Source organism: Mustela nivalis (assembly GCF_964662115.1).
Source record: "Mustela nivalis genome assembly, chromosome: 3".
In the NCBI taxonomy this organism is placed as follows: Eukaryota; Metazoa; Chordata; class Mammalia; order Carnivora; family Mustelidae; genus Mustela; species Mustela nivalis.
The window spans coordinates 87933446-87959089 of record NC_139022.1 but is presented as its reverse complement, the minus strand read 5'-3'; the positions used below and the strand labels follow the sequence as shown (position 1 = coordinate 87959089).

The 25644-nt window shown below is 37.6% G+C and overlaps 1 protein-coding gene across 4 annotated transcripts in view; it reads right to left on the bottom strand.

Moving 5' to 3' along the window:
- The window catches only part of SGTB (small glutamine rich tetratricopeptide repeat co-chaperone beta), a 47091-nt gene that overhangs the window by 4943 nt on the left and 16504 nt on the right, over positions 1–25644 (bottom strand). For 2 of the 4 annotated variants that reach the window (XM_082723074.1, XM_082723071.1), the window contains exons 5-10: positions 22025–22124; positions 9021–9125; positions 4534–4672; positions 4367–4429; positions 1323–1360; positions 1010–1093 (exon numbers count right to left, since the gene is read on the bottom strand). In XM_082723074.1, the coding sequence (XP_082579200.1) occupies positions 1010–1093; positions 1323–1360; positions 4367–4429; positions 4534–4672; positions 9021–9125; positions 22025–22124 (529 nt within the window). The remainder of the gene's footprint in view (positions 1–1009; positions 1094–1322; positions 1361–4366; positions 4430–4533; positions 4673–9020; positions 9126–22024; positions 22125–25644) is intronic. The other 2 variants (XM_082723073.1, XM_082723072.1) reach the window with 1 other exon arrangement.

The following is a 25644-nucleotide window of genomic DNA, read 5'->3' as shown; positions in this document are numbered from 1 at the left end:
ATATCATACCCATGCAGACAGAACCGCAGAGGATGTGGGTATTGCTCAAAGGGAACTTTTTCTATAAAAACCAATCTAAGGCTCCTGATTTTAGGATCTTCCAGCTACCAATACCTTCATATAGCATTATTACAGTTCAGTGTTCTTGATAAGAAATGAAACAACCATGCTAAAAAGTGACTTCCTGAAATCAAGGTGAAATCCAGCCCCTCTAATGCTTAACCACAAACAACCAAAGGGCTGAACAGTACATGCTTTCATTGCAGGCGCTCAAATACAAGGAATTTTTCTTCTCACCATATGATAGGTGTCACATCCATTTTGGTTACATATATGTTACCTAACATAATTGATTTTTACAAAGGCAAAGAACTTTAATACAAATTCCTGAGTATATAATCTTCAAGAGTTACATATTGCTATAATCATGCCATGTAAAGATCACTGTAAAAATGCAATCTTGTAAGTGGGGTTACATGGTTGCGATCACAAAAAGCAAATGGTCCTTGTGTCTTCATATAAAATTTCCAGGGGCAACGTGACACACAGATGCAAAAATCAATTCAAAAAGCAGAGAATCTTAAGCAATGTGGGTGGAAGTGAAGGTAGTGTGCTTAAGTAATGAGAAGATCAAAGAGTTCCTCTGGTGATGACATGCATTGAAAAAGTTCAAATAAAGTAGTCACCTAAATTGTCGGGACATTAATATATGGAATATATCATTTTTAAATATATGAGTGTACCTACTTTAAGTAGATATTTGACTTTCATCTACATCCTTGAATAACTATTCAAATATGCTGGAAAACTTTTTCATGGGTACAGATCTGAATTCCTGCCCTTCAGTCTGAAATTCCAAGTTATGAACTTCTTTAGATTGAGTAACAATGAAGCCACTGATACTAATAGTCAAAGAAAAAAATTTTTAAAGAAAGTCCTGGTCCCTTCACTTTAGAGACAAACTATCAAACAAATTTTTTTTTACTATTTCTATTTAAGTAACACTTACGCTTGGATGAGGCTAGACAGGTCAGTTAGTCCCCCAACTCCAGCAGCAGGTCCCCCAATAGCATTTGTCATCATTCCTGACATTCTAGAATAGGCAAGAGATACATCACTGGAATGAGTATATTCTTTAACAAGTAGGATACTGGCTAAGGAGAAATAAGTTAAATATACTCGTGCTGTGTAGGAAGTCAGGCCAAATGTGAATGGCTCCAAGTTCTAATTGGCTGGCATTTATCTACCATTTACCACTTATCACTTTGGAACTGATGTGCTCAAATTAGGAACCTGGCAGCTGGGAGGGAAAATATACTTACAGCTGCTGAACTTGAGGATTCTGCATTAAACTTGCTGCCTGGAATTGAAAAATGGAATCTCCCATTAAAGGCAGTTAATATTTAAGGATCTTTAACCAAGATTAAAAAAAAAAAACAGGAATGAAAGCTAAGCCATGTATGTTTTAACATTGTTAAGAGTTTTAGTGTACTTTTTTTTTTGAGAGAGAACACGCGTGCATGAAATGGAGGGGTGAGGGTAGAATCCCAAGCAGGCTCCATGCCTGACACGGGGCTCGGTCTCATGACCCTGAGATCATGACCAGAGCCAAAACCAACAGTTGGACGCTTAACCAACTGAGCCACCCAGGTGCCCCTAGTTTTAGTGTACTTTTAAACAAAATGAATGAATGTAAAAAAAGAGGAAGTACTAGGAAAAAATGGCATTGAAAATACATCGCAAATGGGATGCCTGGGTGGCTCAGTCGGTTAAGTGTCTGCCTTCAGCTCAGGTCACTTGTAAAACTTTGTTTTGAAAGCATATCAGTTTTTGGTTTTGGTTTTTGTTTTGCCTTAAATGTTCATGTAACATTTAGTCTAAATCTTTTGTAGACAGTAATTTTGATTTACTGACCTTACATGAGGTGTTAGAAAAAGCCATCACTTGCTTTCATTGCCATAAAGAGAACTGTCTGACTTACTTGCAAACAATTCATTAACTTTCCTCAAGTCTTGGTTGGGATTAGTGCCTCTGCACCAACACACAAGTACTGTGGACATTACACAGAAAAAGCAGGATTTATGAGCTATAAATAGAAAGCCTTTTGTTTCACAGCCCTTTCAATCTGATTCTATAAAAGCAGTTCATCCTCTTCTAGATTCTAGGACCTAGAGGAAATACAGAGCAGATCCTAGGGCTTTTCTGGTCGCTTTTAAGTAAATAGTCCTCTAGTTGCCTTTTTTTTTTTTTTTTTAATTTATTTGAGAAAGTGAGAGGATGAGTGGAGGGACAGAGGCAGAGGGAGAATCAGACTCCCCACTAAGCAGGGAGCCCAACCTTAGATTTCATCCCAGGACCCCAGAATCATGACCTGAGCCAAAGGCCGATGCCCAACCAACTGAACTACCCAGGTGCCCCCCTCTATAGTCACTTTAAGTTAGAAAATGACCTCTGGTTCAGTACTGCAAATCTTATTCACTGTAATAACCATATACATAACACTTCATTTATAGGCAAAGCGTTTCCCCTCCCCAGCCTGGGCCTACTTCGCATGGACCAGTTGCACCAGAAGACAGAGGCACAACTGCCTGTTCTTTTTCACCACAGTGCTTCTGTGCCTCTTCTGCCAGCAGGCTGCACAAGAGTCAGGGGTACAGGAAAGTTGATGATTGGTACTATCTCAGTGGTTTTGCATTGGTGCTCTTTGGATGTACAGATTGTTTACAACTACTCGGGGTCTCTCCTGGGGCTCTCAGGTCCTTCAGAAACATCTCCCACCCCCACCCCTCTGGGTATTTCTCATCTATCCTCTGAGAAGAGTAACTTACTCTGGATGGACACTATGACTTTCCCTTTAGTCCCAGGTTCTTTGTAGTCCTCTTCTAGAGACTCTGTTACAGTCGTGTCACCTTCCAAGAGGCCTTTCCGGGCAGATCACACTGGACTAACTTCTGAGCACATGTGCTCATCTTGGTCCACAGAAAACACCCCTCCACTCCACTGCTAAACCACACAGTCTTCTATACCCAACAGGTCAGACACCAGCCTACTGAGGGCCATCTAGAAAGCTCTCTGAGTGGGCCAGAAAAGCCCTCTCTGTGGGCTTCAGAGGAAGGCAGGCCCCCTTCATTCCCTCACATATGGAAAAAGGCTCTGTAACTCCAATAGCTTTCTCCACAAATCCTCTTACTGTCTATCAACCTCACTCTCTTCACAAGTCGCACAGTATGTTTTTAACTGCCGCCTTCTGCAACACTTCACTTTGGTACATAACATCTTGAGGGCTAAGACAAATCTGAAACTAAAAAAAAAAAATCGATTTTCACATCCTACTACAATAGCATAACCTGAGGCCTGGAAATGGGTAACAATGCTAAAAATGTCACAAAACCTATGAAGAGACCAACTTAAATGTGATGGGCTCAATCCTGAGACATGAGAAGAGTTAGTGAATTATGTGCAAGTCAGCCAAATAATTATCTCTCTGATAATTAAAAGCAAGTGGTGGCTTTCCCAACACCTCATTTAGAGTGAGTGATTCAAAAATTACCTACTGTCTACAAAGATCTCAACTACCAATTGTAAACAGCTAATTGCTACAGACCTAATAATTGTTTAAAAGACTTCTTTATCTCACTGAGAGTGAGCCATCTGTGCATTTAAATTCAATGATTCCATGGATGCGTGACACATTTTTTTGTAAGAACCAAAGAGGAATTCAGGTGGTACTGCTGCCTTCCAAGGGCATGGCATGTGGTGGAACAAATGGTTCTCAACCAGAAATAATCACTGAAGGAGGTTTATATGCTTGGGTAACTTCCCAAGCCACTAAATCAGAGTTTCCACAAACTGGACCAGAACAGGTGTGTTTTTAAAAGGATCCAAGAGTCATTTTGTTGTTTTGAAGGACAAAATACATACATCTGTGGATTCTACTAAAAGTTCAAATAAACTCAGGATCGAAAGTAAGCAGACCATGAGAGGGAGGAGAGCTTAGGGTACCATGAAAAACTACTCAGACTTCAATTATTAAAGATCTTCCTAGGGCTACTTTCATGGAAAAGAGTTGTTTTAAAACTTTTGTAGATATGCAGAACCCTTTGCCAACTGGATGAAAAATACAGTTCTCCATAGAAAAATGTATATGTGCACGTATATACAAAATTTTTTATACATTTTCAGGGAATCTGTGGGCTTCCTGAAGTCTCTCCATGGCTTTTTCACAAAAAGATAAAAAGGTTAAAAACCTGAGCCAGAACATTGTATCCCCACTCTACCACCACCATCAACACAAAAGCTCCAGTATTTATTTCTAAAAGCTCTATGGAAAACAGAGCCAGAGAGCAGAAAAGGAAATAATACTCACCATACTAATGAAGGCTGGATTATTTATTAAACTAGCCATGTCAAAGCTCAATCCAGTTCCTGTCTGTAAAACAATTATAGCTGAGAATTATTCCAACCACTATAGTTTGATTATAACAAATTGAGAATGACAGAAAATATTTCCCTCATCTGCCATTAATAACTTACAGGACTAGATACCTCTCTTAACTTCTGTTCTGCTATTTTCAGATTTGACTTATAAGAATCATTCTCAGGGTCAAGATCTAATGCCTTTTGATAACTTGTAACTGCTTCTTCAAATTTATTTATGGCAGTGAGGGCCAATCTGAAAAGAAGAAAACATGAGAGTAGAAGATATATGATTAAAGAACATCAGAATATCACCAATAGTCAAACATCTATCTCGGTATTCAATTTGAATCCAGATTACGCTTACTTGATTCACTGTACTAGGATTCAGGCAAATATCACGAGAATTCCTTCTAATTCCAAGATTCTGTAAGTCTGGCCTCTCTCCTTTCTACTTGCTGACAACTTTGGCCATCCTATAAGTCATGAATTTAATGCTAAGAAATGAAACTTACATACCCTTCCAATTGTAAGCCTCATATGTGAAGTAATTGCCTTATGAATGATAAAGATCTGCAAAGATGTGAGCTAACAACCTGTGGCCCCTGTAACTCCATGATGCTAAAACCATTTTAAGGACTCTGAATGTCCTGCTTTCTTCCATCTTCCTAACAAAGGCAATGAGCCACAATAAATATCAACTTGCCATTAAAAAAATAAAAAATAAAAATGGGCGATGGATTATCAGTGGACATGTAAAGAAGACATGTTAGCTGTGAAGTAGATAAAATTAGCATCTTTACAACCCAATGCATTTTTATCCCAGGCACAGATCAAAAAGTTCATTATTTTGTTATTTTCTACTTAGGTAGAATTTATCAGAAAATTACTTAAGAACTAATACGATATTGGCATATATAGGTAGATAGTATTGAGGTTTGTTTATAGTATAGACTTGTTTTTAACAAATTACTCCACTTCTTTCTTGGATGACTTAGCGCCCAGATGTCTGATCAAGACAGAACACAGTGTCTAACCACAGAAAAGTTCTCAGAACCTAATTCATTTTCTTCTTGTCAACAATGAAAGATCTTTGTTCAGAGTCCTCAATGGATCAACAATCAATAGATATTTACTGAAACCCTACTTCATACCAGACAGTATTTTATAGTTCACAATGAGAAAGATGAAAGTCCTTGAGTTTAAGAAAATTCCATCCTACCTGGAAAGACAAGTAATAAACATGCAAATAAAATCATAATATTAAGGAAAGGGGGAGCTGCTCAAAGACAGCCACAGTGAAAAGACCTGAGTGATGAGTAGAAAGCAGTTACATGAAAAATCAAAGGAAGAGCATTCTAAACAGAAGACATGGTAAACACAATGGCTCTGAGAGTGATGTGTTTGGTATACTTAAGGAACGAGACAAAAGCTGATAAGGAGAGAGCACAGAAAATAGTGTGGAAAGATGATGTCAGGGAATAATGAGATGCCAGATCATGTAAGACCATGGTTTGGAGTCTGGATTTTATTGTGGTTGCAATGGAGTGACAGATCTGATTTATGCATTAGAACATTCACTCTGAGGGCACTGTGGTTAAACCTCTGACTCTTGATTTTGGCTCAGGTCATGATCTCAGGGTTGTGAGATTGGGCCCCATGTTAGGCTCTGTGCTGGGTGCAGAGCTTAAGATTCTCTCTCCCTCTGCCCCTTCTCCCTTCTCCTCTGCCTCTCTCTCCCCATCTCTTAAAAAAAAAGAAGAAGAAGAAAAGAAATAATAATCACTCTGGCTTTTCTGAAGATGATCACCATGGGTATGGGCAGAATGGCAGCAGGGGGACCAGTTATGAAGCTACAGTAGTAACCTCGGTAAGAGACAGTAATTTGAACTAGGTTTAGAAACAAGATCAGATTCACTGCTTGAATTCAAGATATATATGGAAACCAGAATTGACAGAGGAGTTGCTGATAGATTAGTTGTGCCAGGCATAAGAATGAAGAATGACTCCTAGGCTTCTGACCTTTTGGTACTGGGAGGTGAATGATGGTACCATTTACTGAGATGGGAAAGATTTAAGAAGGGAACAAAAGTTCTTTGTGGAGGGATGCCTGGGTGGCTCAATTGGTTAAGCAGCTGCCTTTGGCTCAGGTCATGATCCCAGCATCCTGGGATCGAGTCCCACATCGAGTCCCACATCGGGCTCCTTGCTCAGCAGGGAGCCTACTTCTCCTTCTGACTCTGCCTGCCTCTCTGTCTGCCTGTGCTTGCTTTCTCTCTCTCTGAAAAATAAATAAAAAATCTTAAAAAAAAAAAAAGAAGTTCTTTGGGGGGCATATTAAGCTTTTTTTTTTCCTTTTTTTTTTTTTTTAGATTAACATATAATGTATTATTTGCCCCAGGGGAAGCTTTAAATGCCTATCAAACATCAAACATGAAAAGCAGTTGAATATATGAGTATGGAGTTCAGACATGTAACTTAAGAGCTGCACCTTCATATACAGTTGAAACTCGTTAACAACAGTAGTTACATTCTATAAAGAATATAACAATAAATTAGCAAATACTGAACAACTGTTCCTCGAGGGAATAGAGGACTGTGTTCCTGTGAGCTTTTGATCACAACATTTTCATGAACAGATCAAAACATAATCTAGGGGCGCCTGGGTGGCTCAGTGGGTTAAAGCCTCTGCCTTCAGCTCAGGTCATGAACCCAGGGTCCTGGGATCGAGCCCCACATCTGGCTCTCTGCTCAGTGGGGAGCCTGCTTCCTCCCTTTCTCTCTGCCTGCTTCTCTGCCTACTTGTGATCTCTGTCTGTCAAATAAATTTTTTAAAAAAATCTTTAAAAAAAAAAACATTATGTGTTTCTTTTTAAAGAAACCTTATTTAATATATATTATTAATTATATATGTTATATGCATTATATATATCTATAAATTATATATTAATGATTCATTAGCCAATAGCCAACAGCACAACTCATTTCTAATCAAAAATTATGTTTTCTTCATAAGGCACACTGTAGCCTTCTTATGATTAGGAACACTAGTCAACACTTCAGCTTACATTTTGGGGGCCATTGTAAACAAGGAAATCAATCACAAAAGGCATGCAAATGCAAAAGAAAAAAAATACAGCCCTAGAAAGACTGAAAATGACACTCGTTTATAGGATGAAAGCTAAAACAAAAAGGCAGAGCACCATCTCACCAGGCCTCTGCTGACAGGTGACTCAAATTTTTTACCCTTCTGTGAATGACCACAAAAGCACAGTGATTACTGATTTGGGGATTACAAAAAAAATTCAGCATGTATGCAAATTCCTAAATACAGAATCCATGAATAATGAGTACTGACTGTAGATGGAATTTAAAAGCATGGAATAGGATGCAATCACAATTGAGAACAGAAAAATGGCAGCATCAGAGGAGAGAGAGCCCTGAAATTAACCATTATTTAGAGGTGGTAAAGAAGGAAGAGCCAGCAAGGGAGACTGGGAAAGAGCATCCAGTGAAGTAGAAGGAGAACCAGGAAGTGTGATGTCACAGAAGTGGAGAGAATAAAGTATTTCAAAAATAAGTTAATTGTGCCAGGGCATCTGTGTAACTCAGTTGGAAGAGCATGTGACGTTGGGTAGTACAGAAATTACTTAAATGAATAATTAACCTTAAAAGAAAAAAAAGTTAATCATGCCAAATACTAAAACATGGGGCAGGGTAAGGATACACATGTGAACACTGGCCGTGGCAAAATACAGTCAACTCGGGACTGTGAACAGGGCTGTCAGAGTGACAGAGATGAAGGCCCTATCAGACTAAGTGGAGAGCAAATGAGACCTGAGGGGGATGAGACAGCAAACACAGGTAGCCAAGGGAGCCATTCAGAGAAAGAAGAGTTGGGAAATGGCCTCGCTGGGAAAAGGATAGTTCCAATGGATGATTTCCTATGAACTTTCTGCATGGAGTCACTGTCACTTTTGGAGGTAGGACATCTGGTGTTGCAGAAGACAAAGGAGAGGGTTTCAAGCATAAAGTCCTGGAGAAGGTACAAAGAGACGAGATCTAAGGCATGAGTGAAGGCAAGTCTGAGAAAAGAACCCTTCCATCTAAACAGGAACAAAAGGCAGTCATTGAGGGTACAAAGGCAGGTGGATTCGTTCATTCAGAAGCAAGAAGAGGAGTTACTTTTCTTCTAAATGCATCTATTTTCTCAATTAAGTGCAAGGCAGGCATGAGCGGAGAGTCGCCATGGAGTGTGTGGTGGAAATCTGAAGAGAGAAGGTGGGAAGAGCGTGGTAAGGTGAAGGCAGAAGGAAGTATAGTAGGATTGTCCGTCAAAATACTGAGTGCTCGTTTGGGATTTGTGGCCCTGAATATGAAGTAAGTCTACTCAATACGGTTGTATGATTTTCCCCAACAACCAACCATGCATCATACATACATTCATCATACATCCCAAGTCAAAGAAGTTGCAGTCATTTCCTCTCTTCAATGGTATATTGATCTACCTTGCAGTATTTAAGCAGGAAACTGAAAAACAAACCATTAAGACCAGCAAGTCTGATACTCCCTAGTACCACTTTGAACATTTTGCCTGTGCTTACCCCATTCTCCCATAGGCCTTGCTGTATTTTGAATCAATTGCTATTGCTTTCTCACAGTCTTTTATTGCATCCGTGTAGTGACCTAATTTACTCTGAGCAGCAGCCCTACGAGAAAGAGAAGAGATTTTTATTAGAAGCAGACCACAAGACACTAATTTAGATTGTTAAGTACTATAAAACTACATTTTCTTTGTCCCAATTTGTATATCACTGCCAGTAAGTATCTAAATCGAACTAAGATAACTCTATAACCAAACAAAAAGATAATTCAAAAGTAAAATACAGAGAAAATATGCAGATTGCCTTTCACTGTTTTGTTAGAGAAAAGACAAATAAGCAAATCACACAAGCAATCTACCTACTTATTGCTTTTCTGATTTGCCAAAACCAAAAAATGAAAGCTCCAGGACACATGGGATTACTAGGGAAGCATGCAGAAATGATGGCTACCCAGTGCTATGCTCTTAAATGATCACTTCACTAGTAGGGTTAAGATTATCATCGGGCAAGTCTAAGATGAAACTTTAACCTACCTGTGTACCTAAATCTGGCTGCAAATGAAGGATGGCAATGCATTCCATCCACTTCTCACAGAATCTCAGAGCAATTAAGAACTACTGAATCTTTTCCAGTTACCTCTAATAGAACTCTCCTGGAATAATGTGATTCCAGGGGCTGATGGTATAATGAAGCTCCTTCCTATTCCTTACACAATCCTGATAGTAGATTAAGCCCTCTGCTTCCCTGCTGCCATGCTCACTTCAACCCTGAGGGCCGTACTAAACAAGCAGAATGATTATCCTAGATGCAAGCTCTTCAAACTAAAACATTCCACCATGTCTCCTGCCCTCCATCCCACTCCCACTACTGCCCCATTCACTCTTCTGCAGACTAAATATTTCTACTTATTCATTCAACTAATATATCTGTTGAGGTCTAGCTAATGCACAGATGCTTTTCTAGGCATAATGGAGAGAGCAGTAATCAAAATAATATTCCTGGCCTCAACAGTGCATAGGTTCCTGGGAGGGGTGTGGGGGGAGGGTAATGGCAGGCTATGAAGGAAAGGTGGTGGTCAGTCCAGTTTCTCTCAATTTTTCTTCATATAGGATGACTGAGACTCTCTTCAAATTAAGATTATAAAATTAAAAAAAATAAATAAACATAGTGTCCTTTCAGTGAAAAAAAAAAAAAAAAAATTTAAGTGTTAAGTCCAGAATTCAACAAACCTGATTTCTACTCTGAAAAAGAGTAATGAATTTATTTGATTGAACATTTAACACAAACTAACCAGCATAAGAAGGAGGGACATTAAAAATGACCATTAAGGGGCGTCTGGGTGGCTCACTGGGTTAAGCCTCTGCCTTCGGCTCAGGCCATGGTATCAGGGTCCTGGGATCAGGCCCCACATTGGACTCTCTGCTCAGTGGGGAGACTGCTTCCCCCTCTCTCTCTGCCTGCCTCTCTGCCTGCCTCTCTGCCTACTTGTGATCTCTGTCAAATGAATAAATAAAATCTTTTTTTAAAAATGACCATTAAAAGAAGGCATTTAGAATGTATCACTTCCAAATAATTAGAAAGAAAAAATGAAGTAAAAATAACTCAATCAATACCATAGAAGGCAAAAACAAACAAACAAACAAACAAAAAAAAAAAAAAAAAAAGCAGGAAAGACAGAGGGAACCAAAGAAGATCACTGCAGAAAAACAATTCAAACATAAAAGCACCTACAATGTAACCTAGATAAAAATCAGTTTCTCAAATTGTATACATTTCACCAGAACATAATCACACACAGGTTAAAGAAAGGGATAGAAAAAGAAAATCAGGCCAACTGAAAACCAAGCAAAAATAGCTGATGTAGGAACACAAATATCAGACACAAAGCAAAAAGCAGAGTTGAGGACAGAGTCATTATTACTACCATCCTGTTTGTTTAATTTTATGGAAAATATTTACATGGTTCAGAAATCAAACTTATATGAAAATTCTCACTCTCATAGAGGATGGGTGGGCATGGGGTAGATGGGATAAAAATGGGAATAAGCTTCAAAAAGGATGAAAAAGCAAACCTTGAAACTGAGTCAAACAGAAAAATGATGCTAACTATAGATCAAAAAGAAATCTAGTAACTTTCAAGTAGTATTCTGAGTATATATCTTAAATCAGATGGACTCTAAGGAGAAAAGAAACTAAAGTTTACTTAGTAGGCTTGCTAGAGGTATAATATTAGTATTGTACTATCAACTGAAGAATATTGAAGGGTAGACCTAATGAGTAAATATACTGGTGCTGTTTGAAAATAGGATTTTCACTGTGGAAGAAAAGAAATACACATAAAGGGGCGCCTGGGTGGCTCAGTGGGTGAAGCCGCTGCCTTCGGCTCAGGTCATGATCTCGGTCGGGGTCCTGGGATCGAGTCCCGCGTCGGGCTCTCTGCTCGGCAGGAAGCCTGCTTCTCTCTCTCTCTCTCTTTCTCTCTCTCTGCCTGCCTCTCTGTCTACTTGTGGTCTCTCTGTCAAATAAATAAATAAATAAATAAATAAATCTTTAAAAAAAAAATCCACATAAAATGGGGAAAGGTCAGGGAGATTTCTGTGACAATGGGATGCAAATTGAATGTATCTGTATAAACCAGATTATTCAAAAGTCATATTTCCTAGCTTGTTCACTGAAGAAGCAATAACACTTCAGTAGCAATGATCATGTCTTGTGACCAAATCTTGGTTTCTAAATACTATTTTCCACTAACAGGAATAGGGGCTACTTGTAGAAATAGCTGAGCTCAGGTCTAGGGCAAGGAATGTACAGGCAAATCTGGAATACCTTGTTGTCTCAGGAAGCAAGAAAATGTTCAAAACAAAGTTAAATAAAAGGACACCATAGCCAGTTTAAAGGGGCTCCCACTAGCCAAGTATGGGATAAATTTAAGTGCCAAAAATAAAATTATGGCAATTATAACATATTTAATAGCTATTTTAAAAATTCATTAGTCCATAATGATACTCAAAAAAGTTGGGGTAGACAGAAGAAGGAGGAAAGTAGAAAAGAGAGGAGTAGAAAGAAAGCTCTTCTTTACAAAAATGTGTGAGAAAATACATGTGTGAGAAAATACATGTAAAAGAAATGATAAAATCAGATAATCACCATTTTGTAACCATCAGTGTTTTAATGATTCAAAGAAAGATCATAAACAGATGGTAAAACATTGAGTAAAAATTGCTGGGGAATGGGATATTCACATGATCTGACCCTACAGATAAGGTTTAATTATAATTACGAAAGGAATAATAGATACGATGGTCACCACCCTAAGATATCAAACTTAGAATCATCACTAATGGACAGTTTGAAATTATGTGTCTCCTGCTATAATGTAATAAATGGCACACAAAATTATTTATGTGGGATTCATATCACACTTTAACCTAAAATTATAATAAGGAAGCAATTACACAAAGCCAGATTATGGCACATGCTATAAAATCACTGGTCTGAACTCTTCAAAAATGTCTATGTCATAAAAAAAATAAAAATAAAGAACCAGGGGCGCCTGGGTGGCTCAGTGGGTTAAGCCACTGCCTTCGGCTCAGGTCATGATCTCGGGGTCCTGGGATCAAGCCCCACGTTGGGCTCTTTGCTCAGCGGGGAGCCTGCTTCTTCCTCTCTCTCTGCCTGCCTCTCTGCCTGCTTGTGATCTCTCTCTGTCAAATAAATACATAAAATCTTTAAAAAAATTTAAAAAAAAAATAAATAAAAATAAAGAACCAGTAATATATTCTAGATTAAGAGACAAAAGTAACATCTCAAAATGCAAAACACAAACACTGATTAGCTTCTGGATCAAAGACAGAGTTATTGAAGGTATTCTAGGGACAAATGAAGAAATGTCAATATTAACACTAATTTTCCTACAGGTGAATGGCATGATAATTATGCAGAATATATTCTCATTCTTAGGAGATATAACTGAAGGATTTAGGACAAGCAAGAAAACTTAATACACATAGTCACACACCCCCACAGAGACAGACAGAAAGAGAGAAAGAAAGAAGAAGTAAACATGGCAAATGTTAGCTATTTTTGACTCTATAATAAGCATATAAAGATGTTCATGTATTACTCTTTCAGTAAGTTGAAATGCGTTTTAAATAGCTTTAAATTTATTTTCCTAAATATATATTATATAACAAACCTACTATATTATTTATAATACATATCTATGTATATATTTATAAAACATGCTGACATACAACTGTTTCAGTATTAGAAGTCTTTCAGGTGGAGGCAATTCTCCCTTCCAAATTTCACTATGTCAATTCAACTCAAACTATAATATGAAAACTATAATATGCTAAACCCTGAAATCCAAGCCAAAGACACATAGATGAAGAGGCTAAATCTCTGCCCTCCAATCTTTCACTAATAGAGAAAAACACATGTAAATAAATAATAGTAAAAGTGCAACAGTGGAATCGAAAGAAGTATCAACAAAGCATCAAAGGGAGAGGCAACATGTGAAAAGTATAGTTAACCCTGCAGGAGCTAATAGAACTTTCTGTGATAAGTAAATTCTTTTTTTGTGCTATCCAATACAGTAGCCCCTTGCCCACACGTGGCTAAACAGTGCATGTAATATGGTAGTGCAACTGAGGGATGGAATTTTTTATTTTATTAAGTTTAACTTACATTTGACCAGCTGCATGTGGCTAGGACCTACCATCTGGACAGCACCATTCCATAGGACATGGTGGAGAAGTGTGCAGAGCACGAACAGGAGATTGGGAAGAAAAAAAATTTAGAAAATCTTTCCAAAAGCAACACTAGCAGGGTCTTGAAGGATGGCTGGCAGCTGGCCAATTAAATAAGGTAGAAAGCATTCTAGGCAGTGCACATGAAAGCATGGAGAGATGTCTCAACATGTCAGCATGTCAGCAAATTTCACATTCCATGTGCATACAGTAGAAAGAAGAATGGAGTAGGAAGAACAGTGAAAATAATGAAATTTTAAAAAGGAAAATGATGGGATGCCTGGGTAGCTCAGTCAATTAAGCGTCTGTCTTTGGCTCAGGTCATGATCCCAGGATCCTGCAATCGCACCACACATCAGGATTCCTGCTCAGCGAGGAGCCTGCTTTTCCCCATTCTTCAACCCTTCCCCCACTCGTGTCTTCTCCCTCTCAAATAAATAATCTATTTTAAAAAATGAATGGCTAACAACAGCAGCCAAATATTTTTTAAATGCATAATTATAAAAGATTTTATGCATCATGCTGAGGAGTTTAAAGATGATCATATAGGTATTTGGGTCTAGCAAGAAGAAAGCACAAATTAGATGATTAATTGCACATTTTAGAAAGACCCTTTTGTCAGAAGACTGGAGTAGGGAGTGCAAGTGGACAGTGGAAACCAAACCAAGTTATGTAGCACTAGTTTAGCAAAACTCAAGAACCTGGACTAAAGGAGTAGTGATAGAAATGGAGGAGGGAACAAATGAGCTGCTGGGAGATATACAGAAACGGTAAACTGAGCAGAAGACACCCTGATCTCACTTCAGATACTGATAAAAAGAAAAGGAATAAGGCAGGGAGAATCAGACCCAGAAGGAGGGGGCAGAAGGGAAGAGGATGACTATGTTTCAATCTTGATAGTTTTAGCTTCTTTCTTTTTTAAGATTTTATTTATTTATTTGACAGAGAGAGAGAGAGAGAGAGCACACAAGCAGGGGGAGCAGCAGGTAAAGGGAGAAGTAGGCTCCCCACTGAGCAGGGTGCCCGATGTGGGGCTGGATCCCAGGACCCTGGGATCATGATCTGAGCCAACCTCAGATGCTTAGCTGACTGAGCCACTCAGGTGCCCGATAGCTTTAGCTTTAGATCACAGACTGCAAGCTAGGATCTTTCAAAATAGAACAGGCACCTGAACTTCTAAGGCCAGGAAAGGGAAGAGAATTTGGGCTATATTAAAATCTTCTGTGAGAGGAAGCCAAACGCGTCAGTGTCTGAACTGAATATCAATGTGGCCTCTCTCTCTGCCCCTGCTGTCTGGTTATTAGGGCATAACTAATCAAATTCCAATAGAACCATACAGTCAGAGTCACCATGTTTTCTGACACCCTCGCCTTCTTTACCCTGTTAGAACAAGATCATGAATATAACCTGTGTTTTATTTTTATAGAAGACAAGGCAGAAAGAAAAATCACGGATAACTTACATCTCCCATACCATAGGTCATGCATAAATAAGTTAGAGCACTATGCTAGGTGCTTTATATATATCATCACTCCTCACAATTACCCTATGACCTGGTTAGTATTATCTCTATTTTACAGGTGAAGAAACTGAAGCTTGAAAGGTTAAGCGGCTGCCCAAGATCACGGAGCTAATACACAGCTGACCTGAGATTCAACTCCAAATTCCACGAACCAAGTTCAAACCCAAGTGAGCCTAACAACTACATGCTGTTTATGGAGGTGGAGGAAAACAAAGGAAAAAACAGTGTGGTCTCTGTTTCAGTCTTTCTCAGAGCTCACATTGTTACTAGCATCTCTAATGATGCCTTTTAAACTATGTTCTCCAACTTAAAATACCTTCCCCCATCCTCCAAGTTCTACCTGTCCATCAAATCTAGATCCATCTCCAATTCCCCATCATCTGAGAGGCCTCTGGACAAATTCTCTCCATCATGCTCTGACTCTCTCCTATACACCTTTAATTCCGTTTATTGTCTCAGTCATTTAACCATCCATCCACTCCAGAAATAGGAGACGGTTACGGGTAAAGTAATGTACTCAGCAATGAGGTTGTACAAAAGAAGTAAGAGTACTATTTAGGAATAGAAGACACAGAAAGTTAGCTAGCTTAATATAAAATATCATTTCATATTATAAAGTACTTGGAAATGTTTTAGACCTGTACTCAATCATTTGTTGTTTTATGTATACAAGTGTTAAAGTGAGTGTCGTCGCTTCAATATCACTGGAAATTTCTTACAGTTCTTCTATAGTCCTCCATGCATCCAACAAAAATTGGCTGAAGTTCTATGAAGAACCGTGCTAGGTACTATAAGAGATACAAAACTATACAAGCTTCAATCTCTGCCTTTCTTCTGAAGAAATAAAACAAGTGTGAAAATAAAATAAGGCACAACATATGATAAACTGACATAAATGTTATATATATCATGATCAATGAGTGCTGGGAGTAGAGAAAAAAAGAAAAAATAAATAATGGGTTTTCAAGAAGGGACTCAGGTTCTCCTGGTACCTGAGCTGAACCTAAAGCATCCTTAGTATCCTAAAAGCTAAAACAGAAGATAAACTAGACGAGAAAGTCTCATGGTTAAGAAATATGCCAAGTATGTTGTGCCAGAAACTACCTCTGAAGGCTATACGTTCCAGGTTCAGGATGGCACTGCTGGGACCTTTAACTTTTAGCTTGTACAGCCGACGCAGAAAGTTGTTTGTGGTGTGCTTTGTTTGGTAGAAGTTTGTCTTACTGTTTCTCTACTAAGAACTCTTTTTAAATGTGTTTTGTTATTGTAGCACTTTTTACAACAAAACTCTACTTGACCAGTTCCAAACTGTAAAAACTGTATGAAGCTCCTCCTGCCAGTGGGTTTCTTATTTCTATGTGGACTCTCCTCTCTTGCAGTGTCCTGTAAATAAAGATTAAATTCCATCCTTTTCTTTAAAAAAAAACAAAAAAAGAAATATGCCAAGTGATTATTTTCTAACATATAAAAAAGTCACTTCTATAAAAAGAAAACTACATTTCATGCTAGCAAGTTTAATATATGAACAATATTTTGAATAGGAATAAAACTGTGAAAATGAATATCCAAAGAAATATTTAGATCTACTATTCTGGGCTTCTAATTCTTGGCAGCCAGCTGGCTAAGAAAAATGCAAGGGGTAGTTGGCAAAACTATTGAGATATCTACAACTTTACTGGGGTCTAAAATTTTTTTTAACCTTTTTTCAATATTTGTATTAAATATATAAATAAAGTTTTCTAATTATTTAATACTAAATTGCTTGCTCTATTACTGAAATCCTCAGGAAAAAAATACTATTTAAATGAAAAAGATGAGCATGATTATTGATTTCAACTTAATGACAGCTAAATGAAAAGCAAGCACAAGAATCTCTTTTAATCCAGTACTAGTAAACATAAGACTATTCATGAACCCTAATCTCATCTGAAGTAAATGATTTATTTAGGCTCCAATTTACTATATTCACAGTTAAAAGTGTATGGCTTACTGTGGTCTATAAACAAGCAATTTTCTGATAACATCTATTTCTGTTCATAACATTTAGTGATACTATTAAATTTTTTTTCAAATATTTCATGTTAAATTAAAAATTTTCATGTTAAATTAAAACATAAATTAAATTAAAACATATCTCTGTCATCTGATGACAGAGAATAAAACACACAGCTTGCAAAGTTCATTTTGCACAAAGTATATGGATTTTTAATTTTTCTGGGCTAGATTATTAGGACACATCAATAAAGGGATTTTTTGGTAAAGGAAATGTAGATTTCTAGTATGGACAACTAACTTCCTTTTGGATCCACAAGGATCTTCCACAAATAATAACTATAAATTCTGGACAAAATACAAAACAAACAAAAACCCAAAAGCACCCAGGTGACCATAAATAGGAAAATGTCTCGGTGAACTGTGTACATGCCAACAGTAGAAAATGCCTTAAAAACAAAAACCAATGAGACAAGCAACAACACAGTAAATCTCAAAACCATCAACCTAAGCAAAAACAGTCACACACCTAAAAGTATATATGGTACAATGTCTTTTATGTGGAACTCTCAAAGAAACAAATCTAATCTGTAGTAAGTAAATAAAACAAAACAGAACAGTGGCTGCCTCTGGTCTTTTAGGCAACTGACTCTGAAGGGGCATGCATAATTTTCATGATAGCTTGATAGGGGGTTTTGTGTTACACAACTGTATGCATTTGTCAAAACTCAGGCAAAGTGCAGTTAAGATTTGTGTATGATATGACTTGTATATTTTACCTCAAAGGAAAAAAATACAAAATACAGAACTCTATTAATGACATGCATGATAAAGTATTTAGGGGGACAGTGTACTGATGGGTGCAATTTAGCTTGAAATGCATCCAAAATAAGACAGACTAATGAACAGAGGGGGTACAAATAGGTAAATAAACATGTGACACAGCAAATGTAGTAAAATATTAAAGGTAAAAATCTTGGTGTGGCTGAATATAAAAATATTTACTGTAAAGTTCTTTCAAGTTCAAAGTCTTTCAAAAAATTTAAGAGGACCTTCCCCCTACCCAAAAAAAGAAGATAAATGACATAGATTCATTCAGAGCAACTCCAGTCTAACATAATTTCCTTTCTTATTTTAACAGGCCTACTACCAGACTAGTAAATCAGAGAAAGACAACGACAACATATTTGGACCCCAATAAATTTGGGTCTTTCTTCATATTCTGATCAAATCAAAAAAACTCAGATTGCATAAATAATAATGATAATATTAAATATATTATAACATAGTTATTGATATAATAAATAATATTTAGTTAATATAGTATATAATTAATGATATATAATTATAACATACAATTATATAGTATTATTACACAATAATAATACTGTTGTGTAAAACACTCTTTACTAGATAGCTTCCTAGTACTTCATATGTATTAACTATTTAATCTCTACAAAAGTCCGATGGGGTAGATACTATTATCCATATTTTGCTAATGGGGAAACTAAGGCATGCATATGTTAGGTAATTTGCTCAAGGTCACACACTTAGTAAGTGTCAGAGCCAGAAATCAGAATTCAAAAGAGTCTGGGTCAGAACCCCTGCTCTTAATCTCTTCCCTGTGATTTCTCTGTTAGTTGACTTCTTAACTGACATAATATATGGCATTCTTAAGTTTACGGATGACATGAAACTAGGAGCAAAAGCAAATACGTTACTTTACAAATTATCCAAAGACTAAGGATCATACACATAAGAGTCTATAATAAGATAAAAATCTATAGGGATAAAATAAAAGATTCTGCATTTGAGTACAGAAAACCAACTATACCTCCACTGACAGCACTGGTAAATAAATAGCAGGTGTTTGGCAAGAATTTGTCAAACGAAAATACGATTGAATGACAAAATAAAGAGAATGTGTGAAACAGAGAAACACTTTAATAAGCCAAAAGCAAAATATGAATTTAATAAATAATGCTACAAAATGCAAATATATAACTATGTTATCTAGAAGTATGGTTAAATGAGAGCCCTATGAGACTGTTGTGGTTAGGCAAATTCCAGAAATTCCATGTAAATTCCTAGGAACTACACATACAGGTAAACTAGAACAAATTTAGAGCAAAAGTGCAGAACATAAAACTGTATTATCTGAGGTGTAACTGAGGAAGCTGCGAAAATATAATGTGGAGAAAAGAACTCAAGTGAACAGAGTGACAAACTTCAAAGTGTAAGGTACTATTATGAAAAAGAAGGATCATTCTGTAATTGCCCTCAAGAATAAAAATAAGAACTGTCAACTGAGATTAGCTACAGAGGTTTTGGGAAAACAAATTCAGTGTCAACACAAGGAAGATTTTTCTAAAGAAAAGGCCGGGGAGAGGGTGGCTGGGTCATGGACATTGGGGAGGGTATGTGCAGATGGTGAGTGCTGTGAATTGTCTAAGACTGATGACTGACAGACCTGTACCAAGTAATACATTATATATTAAGACAAAATAATTTTTTAAAAAAGAAAAGAAAAGGCAAGGGAGAAGGGATGACCTCACAAGGGTATGAATACCCTAAACATGATATGGTAACCTCAATAAAAGATAATCTCTCCCAAATTTAAGAACTTACTATATAATATATAATATAATATATATATATAATATAAGGCAATTTTTATATTCTGTCATGAAAAGTTCTAGATAACATTCACCAAAACACACTTGCAATGAGAAAATTTAAATGTGAAGGGAAAGGGCCACCTGGGTGGCTCAGTCATTGGGCGTCTGCCTTCAGGTCCAGTGACGGTCCCAGGGTCCTGGATAGAGCCTTGCATCGGGCTCCCTGCTCAGCGGGAAGCATGCTTCTCTCTCTCCCACCTGCCCTTGCTTGTGTTCCCTCTCTCACTGTCTCTCTCTCTTTGTCAAATAAATAAATAAATAAATAGATAGATAGATAGATAAAATCTTTTAAATAAATAAATAAATATGAAGGAAAAATAAGAAAAGTTATTTGTCAAGTCCACAAATGGGGAGAGATTTAAGCTTAAAAGCATCAGAAGAATATTCAAAAGAAAGGAAAAACAAACTTGCTTACACCAATACTTAAAAGTTTTACATATAAAAACATCAAAAGGCAAACAAAAAGCTGTGCAATTAGGACAAATGGATTATATCTTTAATATACAGCTGTGCCATACAGGACAGCAGCCACAAGCTACATGTGGCTATTGCAATTCAATTAATTTAAATTGCCCTTCAATCGATTAAACACTAAAAATTTACTTTCTCAACTGCACTAGCTATACTGCAAATGGTCAAAAGCTACTCTGGCTAGTGGTTACTGTATTGAAGAAGGCAGAAACAGAACATTTCTATCACTGCAGAAGTACTACTGGAACTTTAACATATAAAACAGATTAATTTAGCTCAGGGACTTCACTACATAGTTAAGAGAAGAGCTGAGATGCCAATAGGCATCATTGTGCAGCAACCCAGAGATGAGGAACAAGAGGAAGCCATTACCATCCCTAAGACAGAGGACAAAGTGCAGAGTCCAAAACCCAACATCACCTGACAAAAGCTGGACCCATAGCAGGTGTGTTGGGTGGGGTCTGGAGATAAGAATGGGAAGCAGCCCCTGCTGGATAAACACCCTGTTGTAAAAAGAGAGGAAGGAATACCCCAACTTCTCTCCTCCTCTACCCTCCAATCTCCTGCCAGTACCCTCTGTGGCTGACCCCAGACAACACCCAGGTGACAAAGGAGCCTGGGAAATGCAACCTATAAAGGCCAGACCCTCTGTCAAAAAGGGAAAAAAGAACTATGAGGTCAAACAGGCTAAAGCCTGGCACAGGTACAAAGAGAATTTAAAGAAAAAAACCACAAATGCCCAACATCTGAAAAATGTCCAACCTCACCAGTAAGTAAATATAAATTCGAACAATTACTATTAAAATAAAAGTAATATTAAATTAACAACAATAAATGATAACTCAGGTACTTAGTGCTGAAAAGGATATGGCAAAAACAGATACACTCACATACTCCTAGGGAAGGAAATCAGTTTGCAAAATTTTTCAAACAAATTTGAACAAATTTGCAATTAGCATCAACAATATTTTTTTAACCAATTCCTGTTAAACCCAATGAAAGCAGATCCAAGGATAAAATCCAAAGTCCAGAATACCTAAATTTCAGAAAATAATTTGAGCAATAAAGTTGCTCACTACAGCTTCATCACATTGAAGAAAAATGAACAACCTCAAAGTTATCCAGTAGGTCAGCAGTTATGTAAAATTAAGGTACATTAAAAAAAATAATAATAAAATAAAATAAATTAAGGTACACTTATCCATTTATAAAAAAAAAATGAGTGCTTTTTGCCAGCCACAATGATAGGTACTGGAAATATGAAAAAAATGAAGAGGTAAAAATAGACTAATTTATATCCATTTATATAGTGTTTATGAAGAGTTTCAACATATTAAGGACATGTTTATGACATGACTACTGAATACCAATGAATCAGAAATTGATTATACTCACATTAAACAAAATATGACAAAAGGTGAGTAACAGTGATTAGCTCTAAGCAGTAATTTTATGAGGTTTTATTTTTCCTACTTTATACATTTCTGAACTTTCAAAATTTTCAAAATGAACTTTACAGTTCTCCTTCAGAGGTATTAATGTAAATAACAGATTAAGGACTTCAAGCCTGCCACAATAGTGTTAGTTTACCTGTTGCAATAATAAACCGCATTATTTGGATCCAGGTCTATTGCCTGTGTGTAACAATCCACGGCAGCAGCATAATTTTCCTCTTTCATGTGGTTATTGCCTGAAATAATCAATATGTACAGTAACTACAATATACACAAAAAATAGAAAGTCTGAAAGATAAATCTGAATCACAGGAACTACAATAATATGAAGGTCAACAAGATGATTTTTCTTTTTTTTATTTTTTATGTAAACTCTGCCCACGATGTGGGACTTGAAAACTCAGGCTCCCAAGATCAAGAGCCACATGTTTGGGGCACCTGGGTGACTCAGTGTGTTAAGCCTCTGCCTTCACCCCAGGTCATGATCTCAGGTTCCTGGCATTGAGCCCCACATCTCTACTCAGCAGGGAGCCTGCTTCCCATTCTCTCTCTGCCTGCTCTCTGCCTACTTGTGATTTCTCTCTCTCTCTCAATCAAATAAATAAATAAAATCTTAAAAAAAAAAAGCCATATGTTCTACCAACTGAGCCAAGAGACGCCCCCTCAACATGTTTTTTCAATGGCACTAAGGGGTAAAAGTTATATTGTACTATACAGTTGATACTCCTCAGTCATCAGTGTGTTTGAATGATCCTAACAATGCAAAGTCGTAAAACAACTAATGTTTGCATACCTTATGAAATCTGGGCTTCAGTGAGTTAATGCAGTAATTATGAATATCTAGGTGAAATCTAATCTCTTCTTACCTTCCTTATCTTCATCTCTCTCTTCTTTTTAGAGCTGCCCACCCCATTCCAGATACAACACCCTTCTCAATCATCATCTCAATCTGGATCCCTCTTCCAGTCCTCCCCTCAAAACACACACCTGCTAAACAGTCAAGCCCTCAGAACTCTGCTGTGTGGGTAAACTGGTAAAATTAATCATGTTAATAAGTTATTGGCAGATAATATTTTTATGCACTACCCCTTCCCGAGATAAATTTTTAAAAGGGGATAGGTGGACATGAATTTCTACAAAGACAGAATTTCAGGTACCAGGGCTACCCCACAGGTACTAATTTCCAAGAAGGGCCTCTGCAGATACATCTGGAAATAATTTAGCTGGGGTAACAACCAGCCAGTAAAATAAGGGATTTCCTGTGGCTATCTTCTGTATTCCCTGAAATGGAATGTGTCCTGCTCACTGATTAATAACCTCTGTTCAAAATCTAAATTTTAAAACACTGGATAAGAGGAAAGATTTACATCACAAAGGTCTGTATTATTCCTTCCAAATTCCAATAAACCAGAAGTTCTCCTATTAGCTTGGTCTTTTAACAGATCATTAGCTACTTCATAGGACGAGGACAGTACAACTTTACAAGGAACAGGAACAGGAAGATTAAAGGAAACACAGGTAGACAAAAGCATCTAAAATCATGCAAAAGTAGGGCATCTGGGAGGCTCCATCTGTTAAGTTTGACTCTTGATTTTGGCTCAGGTCACTATCTCAGGCTATGAGATGGAGATTGAAATCGAGCCCCTGCATCAGGCTCAATGCCTAAAATTCTTTCTCTGCCCCTCCCCACATCTCAAATAAATAAATAAATAAATAAAGTCATGTGAAAAGTTACTGCACATTAAGAATCAGAAATGCATATAAGGAGTGACTATTAGAGACACCTGGGTGGGTCAGTTGGCTAGACATCTGACTCAATCTCCACTTAGGTCATGATCTCAGGATGTGGGATCAAGTTCCACATGGGGCTCTGCACTAAGCATGGAGACTACTTAGAATTTTCTCTCTCTCTCTCCATCTGCCCCAACTCACACCTACACAGGTACACATGCACTCTCTTAAAAAAACAAACACAAACAAAAACAGTGATTCCACTAATAGCTACATGGTTTCTTCCTAGGGTAATAAAAATGTTCTATAATTGTAGTAATGGTTGCACAGCTCCACGACTATACTACAAAACCAATGAATCTGTACACTTTATTTATTTATTTTAAAGATTTTATTTATTTATTTGAGAGAGAGAGACAGTGAGAGAGAGCATGAGCAAGGAGGAGGTGAGAGGGAGAAGCAGATTCCCCGTGGAGTTGGGAGCCCAATATGGGACTCTATCCCAGGACTCCGGGATCATGACCTAAGCTGAAGGCAGTCGCTTAACTGACTGAGTCACCCAGGCGCCCAAATCTGTACACTTTAAAGGAGTAAACTGTATGGTATGCAAATCATAGCTCAATAAAGCTGATGGGTTTTGTTTGTTTGTTTTTAGAATTATTTATTTCAGATAGAGAAAGAGCAAATGGGAGGAGGGACACACAGAGGGAGAGAGAATCTCAAGAAGACTCCCCCCGCCCTGAAAGTAGAGCTAAGGCAGGGCTTGATCCCAAGACCCTAAGATCATGACCTGAGCCGAAACAAATATTCGGATGCTCAACCAACTGTACCACCAAGGCAACCCTCAATAAAGCTGTTTAAAAAAAATTAATTTAGATCCCCACCCCCCAAATGTAACAACTATAAAACCTCTAAGGAAGCTAAGAGGATTACATAGTTTTTATGACAGAGCAAGATAATATTAACTACATGAGCCTAGGTACTTAAATAGGTTTGTTTCTCCTGTGCAAAGGAATTTTCTGCGTTATGTGGGTTTTCTTTTTGCTCTTGGGCCTTTTCATCTTGGGTTCTTAGGGAGTCCTCTGGTACCACAGTGATCCCAAAAGTTAAAACCAGAAATAGACACGACCATTTAACTCATGCTCTAACTAAAATCCTCTGTGCTTATTTCTTACCACATTATCTTGAGGCAACGATGAAGGTGTTGGGCAATGACCAGAACATTCCCACTGCCAGGCCAGAAAAGCACTGATAGTAAGAGAATGCCTAGAAGACCACAACCATAGGTCCCTTCCCTGTCCATGATCACATGCTGAAAACATACTAAACCGCAGCCGTGATCATGTGCTCCCTGCTTGCTCTCTGGCACCTACTCCCCTAAACCTCTCCTGCAAAACTCCAGGGGTCCACCTTGCAGGCAGATAGGTGGGTTGTTAAGGCTTGAGCTGCCACCTCCCTCGGCAGCTGGTACCAGAAATAAATTCCACCTTTCTCTTTTCCAAACCCTCCTCTCTTGAGTTATTGGCTACTCCCACAAGAGAGTATCTGAGTTTGTTCCTGACAGTGTTGGCAAAACCAGCCAGGAGCTGTGCCTCTGACTGTCCAGTCCCTTTGGGGTTCCTAAGGACGGAGCAGGTGGTCCCAACAGCACCAGGGCTCACCCATTCTTTCCTGAGTTAGCAGTTGTGACAGATCATTCACTAGCAGGGTGGCACTGTTATTATCATTATTATTAATATTAATAAAATCTGTTGTATGTCTTTTCCTGTAAACCACCACCCCATCAAATGTCTACATACTATATGTATATATAAATTTACATATAGTAGCAGTAAGCCTAAAGTTACAAAACATCTAACATACAAATATGCAGGACACAGATGAAGAAATTTGTAAAGATAAATATAAATGAACATTTTATAGCAATTTATGCTTTCGTGGTCATCTCCTATAAAATTATCTCCTTTAATTATCAAGATGACCTGTAAGATATCCCTAGACTTTTGTGATGTGTGAGGAAATGAC